The sequence below is a fragment of the Leptonychotes weddellii genome, chromosome 4 (assembly GCF_054177405.1).
Source record: "Leptonychotes weddellii isolate Sample4059 chromosome 4, ASM5417740v2, whole genome shotgun sequence".
Lineage (NCBI taxonomy): Eukaryota > Metazoa > Chordata > Mammalia > Carnivora > Phocidae > Leptonychotes > Leptonychotes weddellii.
In genome coordinates this window covers 21,623,164-21,643,054 of record NC_138372.1, presented here as the reverse complement: position 1 = coordinate 21,643,054, position 19,891 = coordinate 21,623,164, and the positions used below count along the sequence as shown (strand labels likewise).

At 54.0% G+C, this 19,891-nt stretch overlaps 1 protein-coding gene across 1 annotated transcript in view; it reads left to right on the top strand.

Moving 5' to 3' along the window:
- Positions 1-687: 687 nt before the first annotated feature.
- The window catches only part of NKAIN1 (sodium/potassium transporting ATPase interacting 1), a 39,942-nt gene continuing 20,738 nt past the window's right edge, over positions 688-19,891 (top strand). Inside the window, exon 1 of the mRNA XM_081817934.1 lies at positions 688-1,120. Coding sequence (XP_081674060.1) covers positions 1,067-1,120 — 54 coding nt within the window. The 5' untranslated portion in view covers positions 688-1,066. The remainder of the gene's footprint in view (positions 1,121-19,891) is intronic.

Below are 19,891 nucleotides of genomic sequence, written 5' to 3'. Positions count from 1 at the left end.
CTTTGGGAGGACCTCTGTCTCTGCCATCAGGCATCTCATCCTCATACCTCTGGGAGCTTGTCTGTCCCCTGGACTGGGAAGCTCAGCGGGTTCTGCAACAGCGCTGCAGTGCTCATCTCTGGATTCCGGGTCCCCCAGGGGTGTGTATGCAGTCGGGGCTCAGTAAATGCCAGTAGAAGGAAAGAGGGAAGGACGAACATGTGCAGACACTCAGGAGGGAGGCTGGGATGAGGAGCAGAACTGGGAACCAGAGTGGAAAGAGAGCGCCAAGGCTGGAACCCTGGCGCCCTAGAGACAGGGTGGAGGTAGGAGTGCTCCAGCACCCTCAGGAGGCCAGGCACAGGGCTAAGTGCTTTAGTCGCACAACTGCTTTTCACCCTCTTGGCAACTCTGAAGCAGACGTTATTCCCACTTTGCTAAGAAAGCTGAGGCCCAGAGAGGGGGCGTGACGCGCCCAAGGTCACACAGCCCGTGAGCCGTGAAGTCCGGGTCTGGCCCAGGGCCGTCAGCCCCCAAGCCTGCGCTCTTCCCATTCACTCCCGGTCTCTCCCTCCACCCTGCACTTCCCTACCCCTTCTCCCCTCCTCTCTGCTCCGGCGGCCGCCCCGCCCCGCCCCGCCCCTCCCTCCCTCCCTCCCGGTGGCGGCGGCGGCGGCGGCGGCGGAGCCACGTGGTGGGGCCGGGAAGCCGCGGCCGCCGAGCGCCCGGGCGGCTGCCCCAGCTGGGCAGTGCTGCTCTGCGCCGCGCCGCGCTCGGTGCCCGCGCTCCCCGCTCCGCGCTCCGCGCCAGCCGCCGCGGGGCAGGAGGCGCGCCTGGCGGCCGGCCGGCCAGACAAAGGAGGCGCGGCGCGGCAGAGCCAGCGCGGGCCGACGGACCATGGACTCGGAGCGCGAGCGGCCGGCCCCAGCCCTGAGGACCCGGCGCCCCCGGGCCCGGCCCTAGGCGCCCGGCCCCGCCGCCCGGGGCGCGCAGCTGGGAGCAAGCGGAACCCGCGCGGCGCGGAGGAGGCGGCGGCCGCCGAGCTAGAGGGGCGCCGCGGCGGACGGCCCGCGCGGCCCCCGGAGCCATGGGCAAGTGCAGCGGGCGCTGCACGCTCGTCGCCTTCTGCTGCCTGCAGCTGGTGAGCGCCGGGCGGCCGGGGCCGGGTGGGGCGCGGCGGGGCGGGGTCCCGGGCGCGCGGGTGGGCCGTGGGTCCCGGTGCGTGTCTGCTGCGAGTCCCGGGTGGGGGGTGGGCCGGAGTCACGGAGCGGACGGGCGGAGCCTGCTCCTGCTGGCCGGGCTGGCTCTTTGTGTGCGCTCCTCGCCCGGCGCTCCCCGGTCCCCGAGTGCGTCCTGCGCGCCGGTCCCCCCGCTTCCCCCGCCCACCCCGCGCCCTGCGAGGGGCCTGCTGTGGGACTGTGGCTCGCTGGGGGCCGGGGAGGTGTGTCCCGGGCTCCTCGCTGCAGCCGTTGAGGTCCCTGCCCCGTGTTTTCCTCTAGATTCCTCGGTTGCGCGGCTCTCCCTTCCTCCGGGTCTGTGCCCGTGTGTTTCTCACAAAGTCTCTGCTCCTCTGTGTGTCTCCGGCTTTCTCCTTGGTGTGTCTCTAGATCTCTAACCATTTCTGGTCCCCGTTCATCTATGTGTTGGGATCTTAGACTCCAAGAACCGTTCCCTCCTCCTCCTTTGTGCTGTTTCTGCCTGCCTTCACCCTCCTGACTGGGCAGGCCTGGGAATGGAGAGCCACCTCTCGGGAGAGGGTCACAAGGAACTGCCGGGTCCTGGGCCAGTCTGACAAACCGGGTGCTGGCCGCCCTCCCTGCTTTGACTGTGGCCACTGCAGCCAGGGGCTCTCCATCAGCCGTGGGTTCCACCTGAGCGTCATGGGTGGGGACCAGCCCCTCTGCCTGCGCGGGCAGGGGTGGGGTGGGGGGAATCCTTGGGTGCCCTGGCGGGGAGGGGAGCATCTGGGGAAACTCTGCCTCACCCCAGCTTAGGGAACTCAGGTTCTTGCCTCAGGGAGGCCAGTGGAGTGAATTTGGAGGCTGAAGAGAACCAGTTCTCTTCAGTGCAAGCTCTGGCAGGTGAATTTGGGGAGCGGGTTAAGGGGAGCCCGGGGTCTCCTGCCCATCCTAGAGATCGGGCCTGACAACTAGGGGGGGGGTTTGAAGCTGAGCTGAGTCTCTAGGCAGAGAGGTGCACGGGGACTCAGGTGGGCAGAGCTCAGGGCTGGGTGTGAGGTGGGGGACCGTGAGCCTCACTGATGCCGAACTCCACCGTCTGGTCTCCACTGTTGCCCGCAGCTACGCTTCTCCCCCAGCACAGGTGCGTACAGTAATGCAGAGTGAAGCTTGGAGCCTGGATGTGCACACCTCCTCATTCATCTTGCTTCTCTCCTCTCGGGGATGCCAGCCCCAAACTTGCCATCCGCAGCCTTGCCCTCCTGGGCAGTGGTAGAAGCAGCCAGGCCCTGAAGATTGGGAGCCCTTCTCCCAGCTGTGGGATGCAGGGCAAGTGACTTCCCTTCCCTGGGCCGCCTTGGTCCGTCCGCCTCTCTGTAAATTGCTCATCCTTGAGGGGTGCAGAGCAGATTAATTAAAATCAGGTAGAATGGAAGCTCCAGAAGGGCAGAGATGATCTGTTTTGTTTGAGCTAAATCCCCAGCAGCTGGAACAGTGCCTGGCACTCCATTAATATTTGTAAAATAAATTAATGAATCTGTTATTTGGCAACTCCTGGCTCACAGTCGAAACATCCTTTATATACTTTGAGGAATAGAAAATGCCAAGAAATGATGGAACTTTTCCGAGGATTTTTTTTTTCCTGCTTGTTAATTTTTAAGTTTTAAACTAGGACTTTGTTTTATTCTTAAAAAAGTAATAGACACCTATTGTAAAAAATGATTCAATAAATAATCGAACAGAGCAGAACACAAAGGTACATTTCTTTCTGAGCCCAGTCCCACACCCCAAAGGTAAGCCCTGTTGGCAGTCTGCCCCATTCTCTGCTGCTGCCGCAAACAGTGGTTAGCTTTGGGCAGCGCTTACTAGGTGTTAGGTGCCCTGGTTAGCCCTTTTCCATGTTTTAACTTATTCAGTCCTCATAATGATCCTATAAAGCAACTTGCCCAAAGTTCTATAGTTAGGAGCCAGGCTTTGAAGCCAGGCAGTTGGCCAGCATACTCTGTTGCCTTCTTTATTATAAAATATAAATAGTTCTGGCCCAGAGCAATCGGGGGCCCTCAGGAGGTCCTTACTCCTCCCTGCCTCCCACTCACCTGCCTCCAGAGCTCTCTCTAGCTTGGCCCTTCCACTTAAGGGGCTCTGGAGTTAGGCAAGACCTGGGATTCTGATTCTCCTACAACTTGGCTGGGTGGCCTCGGGCCACTTGTGGGAGTTACATGAGATAATTTGGGGGAAAGGGGTGTTTCAAGGAGGGACTTGGAAATTCCTCTCTTGCCTCTATTGCTCTGTCGGGGCAGATTGCAGAGTGGGTCCCTTCAGCAGACGCTAACCCCCAAGAGCCTCTGCTGCCTGACAGCTTCTCATGTACTCCTGGAGGCTGGACTCCACCAGCCTGACATCATCCTAAAGAGAAGGGAGCCTGTTTTCCCACCCAGTGGAAAGAGGCCGAGAAGGAAAAGGCTGTTAAATGTTTCTCAGCTGCAAACTTTAGAAGAGGAACTGTCATTTTTCCTCTTTTGAATGGGGTTTAATCATTACAGTAAAACAGGCTAGTTCTAGACACTCTTCTGTAGTCGGGATAGACTTGCTGTGGGTGAGGGAGTAGGGTGAGTGTGTCCTGGGGGGTAGCAGGAGCAAGTGGGGGCTTTACCGTTCAGGTGGACAAGTGTACGGACAGGGCTCTAGAGTTTGATAGGACAGACCTGGGTTCGAGTCCTGGCTTTGTCACTTCCTAGCTGTGTGATCTTTGGCAAGTGGCTTACCCTCTCTGAGCCACAGTTTTGTCATCTGTTAGCGATAATATAAACGGTTGCCAATTCTTAGGGTTGTTGTGAGGAGTAAATGCATATAATGAACTTAGCACCATGCCAAGCACAGAGTGAGCATTCAGTAAACTATAGCTTCTTATTGTTATGTTAATATATACACCATGGGATGCTTTCCTGGAATTGTGGTCCAAATATGTCTAGGTACCCCCCTGTACTCTTCCTTTGTGGGAAGCAGCAGGTAGTTGGACTCTGAGCTGAGAGGCAGGAGGCTTGGATTCAAGTCCAGCTGTGCCACTAACATCCTGTGAACTCAGGCAAGCCTTTTCCCCACTGCAAACCTTGGTTTTTCCATCTGTAAAATGGGGAGGACCACTGCTCTGTGTCGCTGGGGTCCTGCCAGTCCCACCATCTGGGACTGTGGGATGATGTCTGGGCTGGCCTGGAGGTTCCAGGGCGTCTCAGTCTGGTTCCATTCTGTAGAACACCGGAGTCCCTTCCTTTCCCGAGTTCTACTTGGTGTATTATCTTGACCTTTTTAATGCTATTCGCTCCCTAATTTTTAGGTGCTCCTCTTTTCCCTCCCCTGTCCAAACTTCCTCTTCTTTCCGGGTCCATCTCCTTCCTGAAATCTTACAGGCCACCCTGTTCTTCCTGTAAGAAGATGAATCAAGGAGATGTGCCCAAAGGAATCCTCATCAATTTCTTCATCATCATCATTATCACTCCCATTTCTGGAGTCCTGTGCTAAGCACTTTATATGCATTACCTCATTTAACCAAATGAGCTTACGTATGTAAAGCGTTTGGCAGAGTGCCTGGTATGTTAGTTTTTACTGTTTTTATCTTCATTGTTCTTCCGCACAACGGGATGGATGTTCTCGCTCTCCCCTATTTCAGATGAGGAGACTGAGGCTCAGAGAGGTGACGACGTTTGCCCGAGGTCTCTAAGCTAGCCAGTGACAGACCCAGGCCGTGTGCGCTTTACTGCCTGAGCTGAGAGCCACCTGTCTGCCGGCACCAGTCCACAGCTCATGTTTGTGCAGCGTGTGACCTCAGGCAGGTCTCTTCCCTGCTTCCAGCCTCAGCTTCCTCATCTGAAAATGATAATATTTCAGTAGGCTCATGCACTCGCCTGGCACTGCGAGCCAGTGAGCGCTCAGTCATACATCACTGCCATGGCCGTTCTCGTCCCCGCTCTGGGTGACCTTGGACACATGCATTCACTCCTCTGGGCCCCAGTTTCTTCCTCCGGCAAAGAGAAAGAACCATCCCTACCTTGCAGAGTTGTAAAAAGCGGTTAGCCAGGTGCCATGCACATAGTAGGTATTCAGAAAAATGTCTGTTTCATTCTCTTCCCTTCTGGAAAGCTCTTTGCCTTCTCGAAGGTGGTGGGTGAGGGGGAAAAGATGTAGCTTCCTGCTGAGCTGCGAGTAATGGTGTGAAACGTGGTCAACCTGATTGATGTGGTTATTAGCAGTAGTGATGGTAGAGACTGGAGGGAGATGGGCTCCTGCGGGGGCCTGTGCTCCAAAACAGCTGTGCCTGCAAGCTGGTGGCCTCCTAGGGAGGGTCCGCTCTGCTCTAGGTGCTTCAGGCCCTTGGGCCAGGCGTGGGAGTCGGGAACACAGAGCACAACGTTGGCTAGGTCACTGAGCCTTTTTGTTCCTCATACCCTTTTGGACCTCTGCGGTGGTCAGCTCCCTTTTGCAGATGGACAGACTGAGGCCAAACAGCCTTGAGACCCTTATGAGGTGGGCAGAGCAAGGTGGATGGAGAAGAGGGGGCCCAGGGGATGGCCTTGGTTTGGCTCTGTTGCAGGGACAGGCGGGTGTGAGGTTTGGGGGTAAGCACCCCACAAACAGCAGCTGCTCTGAGATGTGGCACTGGGGTTACAAGCAATACCTCGGGGGTCAGACGGACCTTGCTGCCTTGCTTTGTGACTTCCAGCAAGTCCCTTCCCCTCTCTGAGCCTCGGCCTCCCTGCTGTGAAGCAGTCAGGACTCCGGCCCCTACCCCGTGGCTTAGTTTGGGGGACTTAGGGGTCAGAGTCATTTCCATAAACTCCTCAAGTCTTAGTTTCTTTATGCGGGAAGTGTACGGTTCAGAGGGAAATAATAACAGCAGCTCCGACTTCCTTTTGTTTGGTGTCTCCAATGAGCCAGGCGCTTTATCTGCCTTGTCCCTGGTTACTGTCTCAATCATCCGTGGCCACGTGGAGGGCGGGGACAGAACGGCGATTCAAACCCAGACCTAGGTCTCGGCGGCTTCCACGGCGCATGCCCCGCTGCTCCCCCGAGGAGGTGGGGATGCTGGGCACGGTCGCAGCTGGACAAGTCTAACCCTTTCCTCAGCCACTAGGCCTTGTTGCTAGGTGCCAGATCTGCTGAGCTGCTTGTCCCCCATTTCTACTCACCCCACTCACTGTGCCGAGTTTACGGTTGCTATGAGGCAGGTTGAAGGAGAGGTACCCGGGCAAGAAATTAACTGCATTGGAGACCCTCATAACGACTCTGTGAGATAGGTGTGGTTTTATACCCATTTACTGATGGGCATACGGAGGCCTGAAGCATGAAGTGACTTGTCACCAAGGAAACAGAAGATACAGCCTGGGTCTCAGATGAGTCATCAAGGGAAAAAGAGTTGAGAATGCTTGTAAAATCTGGACCAAGCGGAGATGGTCAGCTGTGATCATTGACATCTCTTCTCTCCTCAGGCTTCAGGGGGGCATGGGTGATGGGACAGCAAGTTGAGCCCAGAGATGTGTTTTTTGTTTTGTTTTGTTTTAATGTCTTTTTTAAAGTAATCTCTATGCCCAGTGTGGGGCTCGAACTCATGACCCTGAGACCAAGAGGTGCATGCTTTACCGCCTGAGCCAGCCAGGCGCCGTAGAAATGTGTTTATTAAAAGCTATTTCCAGGCTACAGGCGATGGAACCAGTTGTGGTCCGCAAGAGCCCACGGGGCTGGTGAATCAGAAACACTTCCCCCAGCGAGCACCGTGCCCCGAGGTTTTAGAAGAGCTGTTACTGTGGCTGCAGGCTTGAACATGTTACCCGGCCTCCAGGCCTCTGCCTCTCAGAGCAGCTGGTGAACCAGAGGGAGAGAGGTCAACAGGGGAGAGCTTGGGCTTTAGGGTCAGGCTGGGGTTTGACTTCCATCTCTACCTCTTTGTAGCTGGGTGACCTTGGGGCAAAACACTTCACCTCTCTGAGCTCCCACCTGCATGTCTCTCGATCAGGATACTGATCTGCCTCGGAGAGTTGTCAGGAGGCTCCTTTGAGATAAGATACGCTGAGTAAAGCTCACAAAGGGTTCACACTCCTAAATGTTCCAGAAATGAAACAGCAAGTTCTATGAATCTAAATACTGTGGTGTAGGAAAGGGAACACGTCCCCTTTTCAGTCAGTACAAGACATAAGTGAAGTGGCAGTTCTGTCAAATCTATGTGGCCTTGGCCTTACTGTTCCTTAGTCTTCTCTTCTGTAAAATGGGAATAATCATAGCACCCCTTCATGGGACTGTAGTGAGGGTGGCCTGAATTAATGCAGGCTCTCTGGACCCAGAGCCCAGCACTCATTCAAAGGGGAGCGAAGAGGAAGATGTGGCCCCCTGGGTCCCCCAGCCTCATCATCTAAGAGGACCTCTCCGGCTCTAAGGCAGCAATGAGGCCCGCCCTTTCCCAGGGAGGGCCCAGACCTGCTGCTAGCCCAGCCCCTCCCGTTGCAGGCAGTGGTGATGTGAGGCTGAGGCTCTGAGCGGAGGAGGACACTTCTGTCTCCAATGGCCTGCCCAAGGCTTCACACCCAGGTGCCAGGTTGTCAGGGGTTCATGTGCCCTCTTCTTTCCTCGGTCTTCTGTTTGAATGAGTGTCCATACTGTCCCCATCCCAAATGCCCACTTGGCACATTTGGTTGCAAACTCGAGTCTCGGATCGCAGAGGTTTTAGAGCAGGAGGTTCCGACCCATCACTAACCCCGGGCCACTGCAGATCAGCTTCCTGAACTCCAGAAAGATTCAATTCTGTTGGGTGAGAGAGTAAGAATTGCCATCAGCTAACCCTATCCAGAGTTGTATTTAGCAAATACTTAAGAAGCACCCACAAAGTGCCAGGTACAATTCTAGGTGCTCAATCACCCTAGGGCACAAGATATGCCCTCAGCTGCAAGTCAGAATCCCGGGGTTCTGGAACTCACCTGCTGTGCAACTTTGAGCTGGCCCTGCCCTTCTCTGGGCCTCATTTTCTCCAGTCTGGGAAACTAGGAAACTGGAGAGGAGATTGTTGAACTCCATCAGTGGTTTTCAAGTTATCTACAGAGGCTCTGCAGTGGCAGACTGACAGTCAGGTGGTGAGTTCCCTGTCACTGGCAGTGATTAAAAATTTGTATGTAAGTTGGATGACTACTTGGACGTGTAATGGATCTGATGATGATCCAGGTCCCTTGGAACCACCAGATGCGGGTTCTAGGTCCTGAGAGGACAGTGGCAGAGCACAAAATGGTATCTATTATGAATAATGGAAATTGTGGGCTCCTACCACGTCCCTTTGCCTTAAGCATGCTCCTCGCCACCCCATCCCAAATCACAGATCCTGGCTGGAGCTCCTGGCACAGGGAGTGGGGGACATGGGAGTCTGTAGGCTCTTTAACCCAAGTCTACTCTGGCTACCCCTTGCCCTAGAAGGGGAGGCAGCCCTGGGATTTTCAGAGTAGTGATGGCTCCTAAACCTCTTTTTTTTTTTTTTTTTTTTGGAGGGGGGAGGTTCTGCAGCCCCAGCCTGAATCAGAGATGCGGGTTTTCAATTACACAATTAAATGCACAATTAGGCATAATTACCAGCGCTCAGAGCCCGAGACTGCTCATAATAGGCGTGTAATCTACTGCAGCCTCTGTTTATACGACTCAGCGTGTGCCCTAATGATGCCAGGATGCCTTCACGCTGCACTGTTGCCATGGAGACAAGCCCGCCACCGCCATGCAGGGCTGACAAATGCTGTTCCAGTCCTGGGCCCCTGGATTGTTTCTGAGGCCTCTGCCAGCCCTGGAGTGAAATGGCCGGCGGGGCGGGGCAGGCCAGGAAGGCGGATCACCCTTCCTGCCCTCTGACACACCCCGCTGCTTGGAGCCTGCAGGGAAGACAAGGAGAAGGGAGCTTCAGTCCCGAGTCCCCAAGCCTGAGCAGGCTGGCTCAGGGGCTGGGAAGGGTCTTGAGTGGTTATCCATTCAAACTGAGGTGTGGACAGGGTCCCTGCATACAGCCAGCTCCCACATGGGCCTGGCTGTGCCGTGAACTGGCTCTGTGACCTTGGACCAGTCCTTGCCCTTCTATGCGGCTGTTTCCCAGTATGTGAAATGGACTGCAGGGTGTCTTCATGCGTGTGGTCTAAGAGATTCATTGAGCACTTCGGCCACACTGCCTACTGTTGTAACTGCTTCACCTGTAGGAGCCCATTCCCCCTTGCTCCGCCCCGGTGGGGGGAGACATCAGAAGCAGCATCTGGGGCCGTGAGCACTTACGTGCAGGGGTGCTGGGGTGCAAATCCAGGCAATCGGACTCCAAGCCCCCACTCTTAGCCTCGAGTATAGGGCCTCACCTGGGCCCTCTCCTATCACTCTCGCCGCAGCCCCAAAGGCGGACCCTTGTCATCCCCATTACCTAGATGAGGGCTCTGGGGCTCACGGAACTGCAGTCGCTTGCCCAAAGTCACACAGCAAGGCGGTGGCAGAGCGGGTTCTGCCTGATGCCAAAAGCCAGGATTCCTTAGCTTTGGCTTCTTAGTGGGTGTCACAAAGGAGTAAAAAGATCTCCTTCCATGAGCATACACAAAGGATCCCCATTGTCCCCACCTGGCCCCAGCTGCTGAGGAGGCACCGAGTTCTGGGGTCCCTCAGACCCAGCACTTTGCCTTGACCTTGAAAGAAATCTTGGCCTCGTTCTACCTACATCAGCCCACTCCCGCCCTGGTCACTGGAAACAGAGCCTGTTTTTGATGCTCATTTCCCGCCTACATTTCTCTGTCATTTGGTCCATTATTGCGGTCACCTACCGAGTGCCAGATGAATCAGACATAGTGGAGAACCAAGACTGGAGCACAGAGGCTTTGAGGCCTGAAAGTCCTGGGTTCAAATTCTGTCACTTAATGCATGATTTGGGGCTAGTTGCTTGACCTCTCTGTGCCTGAGTTTGTTCATTGGTCATGAAGGCACCCGTCTATACTGTGCAGGGTGGTAATATCACCGCTCACCAAATGCTTACTCTATGCCAGGCCCTCGCCTAAGGCTGTTCTGTGCCCTGGGTGACCGTTGGTAACCCACAGCCTATCGTTGCCATTTAACAGAGGAAGCCCCTGAGGCCCTGGGCCTCAGAGCTGGTGGGCAGCCGAGCAGGCTTCTGAGTCCAGAGCCCCGCCCATCCCCACCAGGGCCCCCACCAGCATGGAGCTGTAAGTGTTCCTCCTGCCTCTTGCCTGGACCATACAGGTGGGAAAACTCGGGTTTGCGCAAGACCACAGTGCAAGTCAGTGACAGAGTTGGGACTGTGACCTAAAGCCAATTTAGGAGACTTCTTGTTACCTTCCTTCGACCCGGTACTGGTCCTTAGGAGAGAGAGGTTTGGGGCTGGAGTGTGCGCGCGTGCGCGTGTTCAGAACCGCACACAACCGCATGCCCAAGCGTTTGTGGGGCAGACACTGGCACGTAGAGATTTGTGCATCAATAAACATCCCTTTCCGCTTCCTCCCTCTTCATTTATTCATGAACTCTGAACTCCTTGGCTCCAGAGAAACCGCCTGGAAGAAAGCAATTAGAGCATAATTAGAACCACTCCTATTATCAACTCTCAGCGGGAGGGGAAGGGGGGCCCTTTGGCCATGGGGGTGGGGGTGGCCCCGGGGTTCCCTACAGCCCCCACTCCTGCACCTGCCCGTTCAGCTCCTGCTCAGCCTCCCTGGAGTCCTAGGCACCGGGCCACATGCAGCAGGGAATAAGGACCTCATCCCTGGAGGCATTCAAGCACTCGGGAGGACTAGGGAGCAGAGCGTTCTGCTTGCGTGCTAAGTTAGAGCAGATGACTTCCAAGTCCCTCCCGTGCTGAGCTTCGCGGGTGCTCCCTGCCAGGGCCTGGGCCAGGGCGTTGCAGGAAAACTGAGAAGCACAACATGGCTCCTGCTTTCTAGAAAACATCCCGGCATCAGATGATAGCGAATGAAGACTACGCTGACAATGGGAAATGTAAATTACCTGGAGGAAGCAGTTTGCCAGGCAGGACTCCATTCACCGCCAGATGATTCATAGTAATAATAACTGTACCGGAAGTCGGTGTTTGTGGAGTGTTGCTGACCCCAGAGCCGCTGCTGTTCCCCACCAGGCGTCCCACCAGCAGAGGGAGGTCACCCAGGAGCCAGGGAGAGAGGCTCCTCCCTCCTCCCCGAGGAGCGGGAGGACAGGATGCAGGGAGGTGCCAGGCACTGTGCTTCTTGATTCCGATGCTTCTCCTCAGTCTTGCAGGAGCCCTAGGAGGTAGATGCTAATATTATCCCCGATGTACAGGTGGGGAGACTGAGGCTCGGGGAGGCACAGAGCCTGCCCTAGGTAACACGGTGTTGGCCTTTGGGACTCTAGACTCCTTGTGCTTTGTGCTCTACCAGGTTTGAGGGTGTGATTTGCTCTCCCCCTGAGCTTCAAGTTAGGCCTTGACAAGCTGTTTAATGTGCCTTCTGCATCCAGCTCCCGGTTGAAGGTAACACGTTGGATCCTCTTGTTCCTCCTTCCACACCCAGTGTCAGCTAGGGAGAGTGGGGGAGCCCTGCCACTGACTTGAGTGACCGCCCCCAGGACCAGCCTTGGCAAAGGAAGGTGAAGGCCTGGCAGATGAGGGTCTCAGGCCTCTGGAGAGAAGATCACCATGGATACCACGGGAGCCAGGGCTGTAACCAAGGAGACAGCCCCCAGCCCTGAGGCTGTGACAAGGAGGGTGTGGCTTCAGGATAGGGAAGGGGGGAGACTGCCACCTGGGGCCCAAGGGACGGAGGAGGGGATGAGGAGCTAGATGCAGGCAGAGGGGGACGGTGGGGTCAGTGGTGCTCCTTCCTGGGAACGGGGGTGAGGTAGTTGGAGACAACCAGGCCTCCTTCCATTACCCTGTCCCATCTGAGGGGAGGTTGCCATGATAACCAGCTCCCCTTCATTGACCCTCCGTAGGGCGCTGCCCTGTTTCTCCTAGTGACAGGTGGTCACCCTGGCAACAGGCCCTGTGCCCAGCAAAGGTCTCGACTTCCCGGTGGCCCATCCCTCACCTGTGCGGATAGATTATTCTTCTGACACTGTCCAGCTGGAGGTGAGGGTCCACATGGGGCCAACTTTCAGACGTGGGCCTTTTACCAGCCCCTGACCAGACTCCCCGAGCGACCATCATGAAGTGCAGCTCTGGTCCTCCTTCCCTCTCTTTACAACACTCCATGGCTCCTCATTGTCTTGGGGAGGAAGTGCTAATGTGGTGTTTCTGAAACTTGAATGTGCCGCAGAATCACCAGGAGGGCTTCTTAAAATACAAATTTCTGGACCTTACTCTGAGTTTCTGACAAGTTCCAAGGTGCCGCTGATACCGCTGCTCCGGGGACCCCACGGGGAGAATTACTCGGTCTAGCCAGTGGGACGCTGCCCAGGCTGGCCCGCCGACCCTAACGCCCACCACTTCGGTGCCCGAGCTGAGGCCACAGTGACGCAAGCCACCAGCTACACCTCACGCCTCGGTGCCTTCGCATTTGCTGTTCTGGCCTCTGGACGCCCTTTCTCCTCTGTATCTCCTGAAGGCCAGCTCACTCATCATTTCCTCTTTGGAGCTTCTCTGCCCTCCTGCACCCCCCCCGCCACACACACACACGGACGTCCTCCTCCGGGCTCTGACAACACCTGTCCCTGCCATATCCATCACGGTGGGCGTCATGCTGTTGGAATCTGTTCTGTTCCCGCTTCGAATCTCTCTCCCTGGACCGGGCGCTCTGGGTCTGAGCCATCTGGCCTGCCGTGAATGTGTGATGCTTGATTGGCCCCTGTGAGCCAACGGAAAGCCTGGCGGAATAATCACGAAGGCGCTTCGTTCGCTCAGCCAGTCTGCTATTCCTTGGCGCCTTCTCTGGGCCAGGCCCTGTGCTAGGTGCTGGGGGTTCCGTGGTGTGGGAGGCACAGGGCCTCTTAGAGACGCTGGTCAGGGAGGCGTTGGCCGGTCTGCAAGCAAGGCATGAGCTGGGCTTGGCCTGGATTTCCCGATGCGAAATTCCGAGTTCTCTACATCCCCCTGGGCTGCTCCCGGAGCCCAGGCCCCTGTGTGGCCTGAGACTGCTTTGGGAATGTGTCTCCAGTGAGGATTTGCCAGTTTGTTCACAACGGATGCCAGTCCCCTGTCCAATCAGCCCTGAGCCCACTTTGAGGACCTGCCAGGGCTTTTCCAGAGGACAGCCTGTGGGGGTGGGGGGTGGATGTTGCCAACACTTGCGTCCAAGGGTGTCCTGACCTGCGTATTAGGCCCCTGCCCAGAAGGGGGCCAGGGGTGGGGATGCTCGCCCGGGCTGGCTCTAGCACAGCACCCCAGGGAGTCAGAGGAATTTACGTTCACAGCCTGGCCTTCCAGACCTTTATGTGTCTAGGTGGGAAGAGAGGACATATTTTATTTAAGGGTCTGTTAGCTTGGTTCATAACTTAAATATTTAGATGCATGGTGCTGTATTGGTACTCTTGCTTTGGTCCTGAAGACCCGCAAATCTTAGAGAAGGTTCTGGATTCGGGGCGGGCCGCAGGCAGAGGCTCCCAGGTGCCTGGTCTGCCTCCGACGGTGATCATGCTGTCAGCAGCCCCATGAGCCATCTGAGCAGGCTGCTGTCCCCAAGCTGCCACTAGCTGTCATCCCCAAGATAGGCCACCAAGGACACAGGGACCGCCCCCCTCCGCCCCAAAATGAGAGACTCACACTGTGGCTGCCGACCGGGACAGGCTGGACTGTGAGGCTCCCCAGGCTGGATGGGTCAGGATGGAGGGTGGGGGCCTCTGCAATGGCCAGATGTTTGACATATGTGATCAGCTCTCACCCTCTCAGCTGTACCAGGTGACAGTGAGCCACCCTCCTGCTGCTGGTCTCCAGGAGTCTGGGCATGGGCAGGCTGCTCAGCCTGACTTGTTTCTTGTAAATGGAAATAACTGTACCAGCCTCTTAGGGCCACTGAGCAAACTCCATGCGAGACTCTGGAGAGCACTCAGCACAGCACCTGGCACTTAGTCAACACTTAGGATGCGGCCAACAGAAATCATAACCAGTCTTTGGAGGGCGGCACGCCTATAAGGCACAGAGCCATGACCGTTTGCTAAATGGGAAGCTCTGAGGCAGAGAATCTGGGGATGTGGGGGCCAGGAGGGTCCCCCGAGAACAACCCTCCAGCCCTTTGTACAGATGGGTACACAGAGGTCCATGAAGGCCGTGCAGCCCTTCGTGAACTGTTCTAGGAAGCGGGCTGATGCCATTTCTGGAAAGGATCGTGGTTGGGTGTGTGATTCCAGACAAAAATACCCTGAACAAAAATAAACTGTCCCGGGTAGGTGGAAACAATTGGCCCCTCTGCTCAGTCTGGATAGCTGTGAGCAAGAGTCTACAGCTAGAACCCTTCCCCATGCTCTCGATGTTGCCAGACAGGAGCTGTTGGGGAGCAGTGGCAAAGGTGGCCGTCCGTCCAGGAGGGGCCACTAAGAAAGTCAGACATTCCCAGATTCCCAGGAGATGGGACCTGATCCTCCCCCCGACACCCTGTGACCTCAAGAAAGGGCCTCACTCTCCTCCTTTGGAAAATGGGGCTGCCACTGCCCTAGTGGGATAGGAAGTTTGTTCCTCATGGATTCTGGGGCCAGGGGACCTGGTTCAGATCTGCATCCGCTGTGTGACCTTGTTACTTCTCTTCATTGAGCTTCGCTTTCCCTGTGTGCAAAGCGTGGATGATCTCAGTCTCTACCTGCCATGTCTCTGTGAGGGTTAAATGAATCAAAGCATGCTAAGCATTCAAGAGACACTTGGCATATAATAAGCATTAGCTATTATCTTAGTGTCACTCTGGGGATAAAGCGAAATGCCACCTGTGAAGTGCTGGGCTCAGCAGAGGCACTTAGTAGGTACTCCCCAGCCATGCCTTCCCTTTCCTTCCTCCTGTGAACCCCAGGCCTGGAGAGAGGCAGGGCTCAGTTCCCAGGAGGGGCCCTCCCTTCCCGCAGACAGCAAGCCCCTCTTCTTCCAACAGGTTCTGCCTGCAGCCTTCTGGCCCAGGGCCAGGAAATGATTGCAGGCTGAAGCTCAGCTCCCTCCGCTCTGCTCCTCTGTCCCCCTTTATTCTTCCCAGCCTGCCTGGGGATGGGAGAAGGGGGAGAAAGTCTCCTGGGGGCTGCAGGTATCTGTCAAAAGCTCAGGCTCTGGGGTCAGGCCACCTAGGTTTGCTCCAGCCCTGAGATCTCAGGCTGTACCCCCGCAGCACCCCCACCATAGAACCGGGACCACAGCCCATCCCTCACTCTGCTTGTGCTCGGCACAAAGCCTGGCCCAGTGTTAGCGCGTAGGAAATATTAGCCCTCGTGAATACTAGCGTTAAAGTTCAGAGCCAGGCATTTTGAAGGGAAACACTTCAGCCCAGCCACCTAGGGACACCCCTTTGAGGGCGCAGGCTCTCATCGGCCCCAGATGACCCCCACCCTGGCCCTCTTGGGCTAGACCAGAACAGGGCACCCCCCACCCTGCGGTGCAGATAGATTCCCAGGAGAGGAAGCAGGGGACAGGCTGGAGGGGGGGGGCGGGGGGTGACATTCCTTCCACTCATTTATTCCTTTGTGCCATGGATGAGTCAGAGCCGGATACCTGCACAGGTGAACAGACCTTTGCCAGGTGGGTTAAGGGCAGAACAGAGGGAAGGATACCAGGCTGTAGGCACCGCCCATCAGCTCTCGGAGCCTCAGTGCCTTCATCTGTCCAGTGGGGCTAATAGCCCCACATTGCAGGAGGGACGCATAAATCACAGGTTGAGCTGTGAAGGGCTGTCCAGGTGTTGGCGGCTGCCGTGATTCTCTGCTGGGAGAAGTGGGGAAGCTGGGAGCTGAGCCAGGACTGCAACAGCAAGGGAAGGGGGATCCTGCAGCGCTAGAGGAGGGGCTCCTGCCGCCCCCCACTACAGCTAGGCAGGCTTCCCCCGCCAGGCCTTTAGTCAGGAGGCTAAGTCGGAAGTGGTTGCTGTTGCCATAGCAGTGAGGCTGGTTTTCGTCATTATTTTCTTCCTGGGAGCGTCAGTGCCGGAGGTGCTGCTAAATAAGTCAGGGAACTGGATTTTTTTCCCTCCCTCCATCAGGTCACGTGGAGTGGCTCAATCGGGAGAAATGAGCTGCCAGCTCCTTCCCGCACTTGACCTTCTGCACTAGGTGCCGACACCTCCAATGTGAGGCTTGACCCCAAGGGAGCACTCAGAGGGCTTGGTGCCGCCTCTCTCCAGCTCCAAGCTGCTTTCCTGCTCAGGCCTCTGACCCCGCCACATCAGGCCGCCTTCCCAGCCCTTCCCTCTGGCGTTCTGCCCCCTCTCATTCCCCATGCTGTAGCCCCAGGGGGCTTTTCTGGACCTTTCTTTTTGCCAAGTTCCCTCCCACCACAGGACCTTTGCACATGCTTTCCCTGCTGCCTGTCCTTCCCTCTCCTCCTTACCTTGCTAGCCCTTCTTCCTTCAGTTCACTTCTTCCAGGAAGTCTTCCTTGACCACTACCATCATAGCTCTCAGTCTTGTTACCCCTCCTTCAGACACTTAGCACAACAGTAATTTTGCTGTGTGTGTGTTTGTCCCCTCTCCCTCCACCCTCCACTGAATGTTAGCTGTGTGTGGGCTTTTTCCTCCTTCTTCTTTTCTTTCTTTCTTTTTTTTTAAAGGTATAATTCCCCTAACATAAAATTCACCATCTTAGGGAGTGCCTGGCTGACTCAGTTGGTAGAGCATATGACTCTTGATTTTGGGGTTGTGAGTTCGAGCCCCATGTTGGGTGCAGAGATTACTAAAAAATAAAATCTTTTGAGGTCCCTGGGTGGCTCAGTCAGTTAAACATCTGCCTTCAGCTCAGGTCATGATCTTGGGGTCCTGGAATGGCCTGCTCAGGGGGGAGCCTGCTTCTCCCTCTCCCTCTGCCCCTTCCCCTGCTTGTGCTCTCTCTCTCTCTTTTTAAGAAAAAGATCTTTAAAAAAAATTCATCTGAAAGTATACAATTCAGGGTTTTTAGTGTGTTCACACTGTTTTGTAGCCATCACCACACTCTGATTCCAGAACGTTTTCATCACCCCAAAAAGAAACCTCAAACCACTCCCCATTTTCCCCTCCCACTAGCCCCTGGCTACCATGAATCTGCTTTCTGTCTCTCTGGATTAGCCAATTCTGGACATTTCCTAGAAGTGGAGTCTACAATATGTAGTCCTTCACTTACTTCTCTCACTTAGCATAATATTTTTATTATTTATTTATTTATTTATTATTTATTCATTCAATCATTCATTCCTTTAAAGTAGGCTCCTCTCCCCATGTGGGGCATGAACTCATGACCCTGAGGTCAAGAGTCATGTGCTCAACCAACTGAGCCAGCCAGGTGCCCCCTAGCATAATATTTTCTTTCTTTCTTTTTTTTTTTTAAAGATTTATTTATTTGAGAGAGAGAGAGCTCATGAGAGGGGGGAGGGTCAGAGGGAGAAGCAGACTCCCTGTTGAGCAGGGAGCCCGATGTGGGACTCGATCCCGGGACTCCAGGATCATGACCTGAGCCGAAGGCAGTCGCTTAACCAACTGAGCCACCCAGGCGCCCTAGCATAATATTTTCAAAGCTGATGCTTGTTGTAGTCTGTATCAGTGCTTCATTCCTTTTTATGGCTTCATATCCCATGTATGGATCTTATCACATTTTGTTTACCCATTAATCAGTTAATGAACATTTGGTGGTTTCTGTTGGGACTGCTGTGAATAATGCTGCTATGAACTTTTCTGTATAAGTGTTATGTGAACTCAGTTTTCGATTCCAGCGTATCTACCTAGGAATAAATGTTTTGAAAGATTTCTTTATTTTAGAGAGGCGGAGGGGCAGAGGGAGAGGGAGAGACAGTCTTAAGCGGACTTCGTGCCGAGCACGGAGCCCGAGCCCGACATGGGGCTTGATCCCACAACCCCAAGATCACAACCTGAGCTGAAACCTAGAGTCAGATGCTTAAGTGACTGCACCACCCAGGTGCCCCTCTACCTAGGAATAAATTGCTGAGCCATATGGTAACTATGTTTAATTTTTTGAGGAACTAGCCTGTTTTCCACAATAGCTGCTCCATTTTACATTCCCACCAGCAATGGCACAAAGGTTCTACTTCTTCACATCCTCATCCAACTTGTTATTATCTTTTTTTTTAAGTTTATTTATTTATTTAAGTAATTTCTATACCCAACGTGACTCAAACTCAGGACCCTGAGATCAAGAGCCACACCCTCTTCCCACTGAGCCAGCCAGATGCCCCCATCTCTTATTTTAGCTAGCCTTATGGGTATAAAATAGTATCTCATCGTGGTTTCAATTTACATTTCCCTAATGATGTTGAGCATCTTTCCATGTGTTTATTGGCCAGTTTTTAAATCTTTGGAGAAATTTCCATTCAAATCCTTTGCCTATTTTTTAATTGGGTTATTTATCATTTTGTTGAATGGTCGGAATTCTTTATATATTCTGGACTCTAGACTCTTTTTTTAAAAAATTTTATTTTATTATGTTATGTTAATCACCATACATTGCATCATTAGTTTTTGATGTAGTGTTCCATGATTCATTGTTTGTGTATAACACCCAGTGCTTCATGCAATACATGCCCTTCTTAATACCCATCACCGGGCCAACCTGTTCCCCCCAACCCCCTCCCCTCCAAAACCTTCAGTTTGTTTCTCAGAGTCCATAGTCTCTCATGGTTCGTCCTGGACTCTAGACTCTTAACACCTTTCTGATTTGCAAATATTTTCTCCCATCCTGTGGGTTGGCTTTCACTTTCTTGATTGTGTCCTTTGATGTTCAAATGGTTTTGATTTTGATTTTTTTTTAAGATTTTATTTATTTGAGAGAGAGTGAGAGAGAGAGCATGAGCAATGGGGAGGGGCAGAGGGAGAGGGAGAAGCAGGCTCCCCACTGAGCAGAGCCCCATGTGGGGCTCAATCCCAGGACCCCAGGATCATGACCTGAGCTGAAGGCAGATGCTTAACCAACTGAGCCACCCAGACACCCAAATGGTTTGATTTTGATGACATCCAATTTATCTAGTTTTTCTTTGACTGCTTGTGCTTTGCTATTGTATGTAACACGTGCCTATTCCAGGGTCACTTGGATTTATACCTATGGTTCCTTCTAAGAGATTTATAGTTTCAGCTCTTACATTTAGCCCTCTGATCCATTTTGAGTTAGTTTTTGCTTGTGGTGTGAGGTAGGGAACCAACTTTCATTCTTTTGCATGTGGATTTCTAGGTGTCCCAGCATCCTTTGTTGATAATATTAATATCAATATAATAATAATTTTTTTATTATTTATGTATTTATTATTTATTTATTATTTATTCATTCAATCATTCGTTCATTTAAAGTAGGCTTCTCGCCCCATGTGGGGCATGAACTCATGACCCTGAGGTCAAGAGTCATGTGCTCAACCAACTGAGCCAGCCAGGTGCTGACTTTGTTGAAAAGACTATGTTGAAAAGACTATGTCTTTGTTGAAAAGACTATGCTTTCTTTCCATCAAATGGTCTTGGCACCCTTGTTGAAAATCAGTTAAATGTATGGGCTTATTTTTGGGCTCTGAATTCTATTCCACCGACGTTTCTGCCTAGCCTTATGTCAATGCAACTCTGTCTTGATTATTGTCATGTTATTGTGAGTTTTGAAATCCGGAAGTCTAAGTCCTC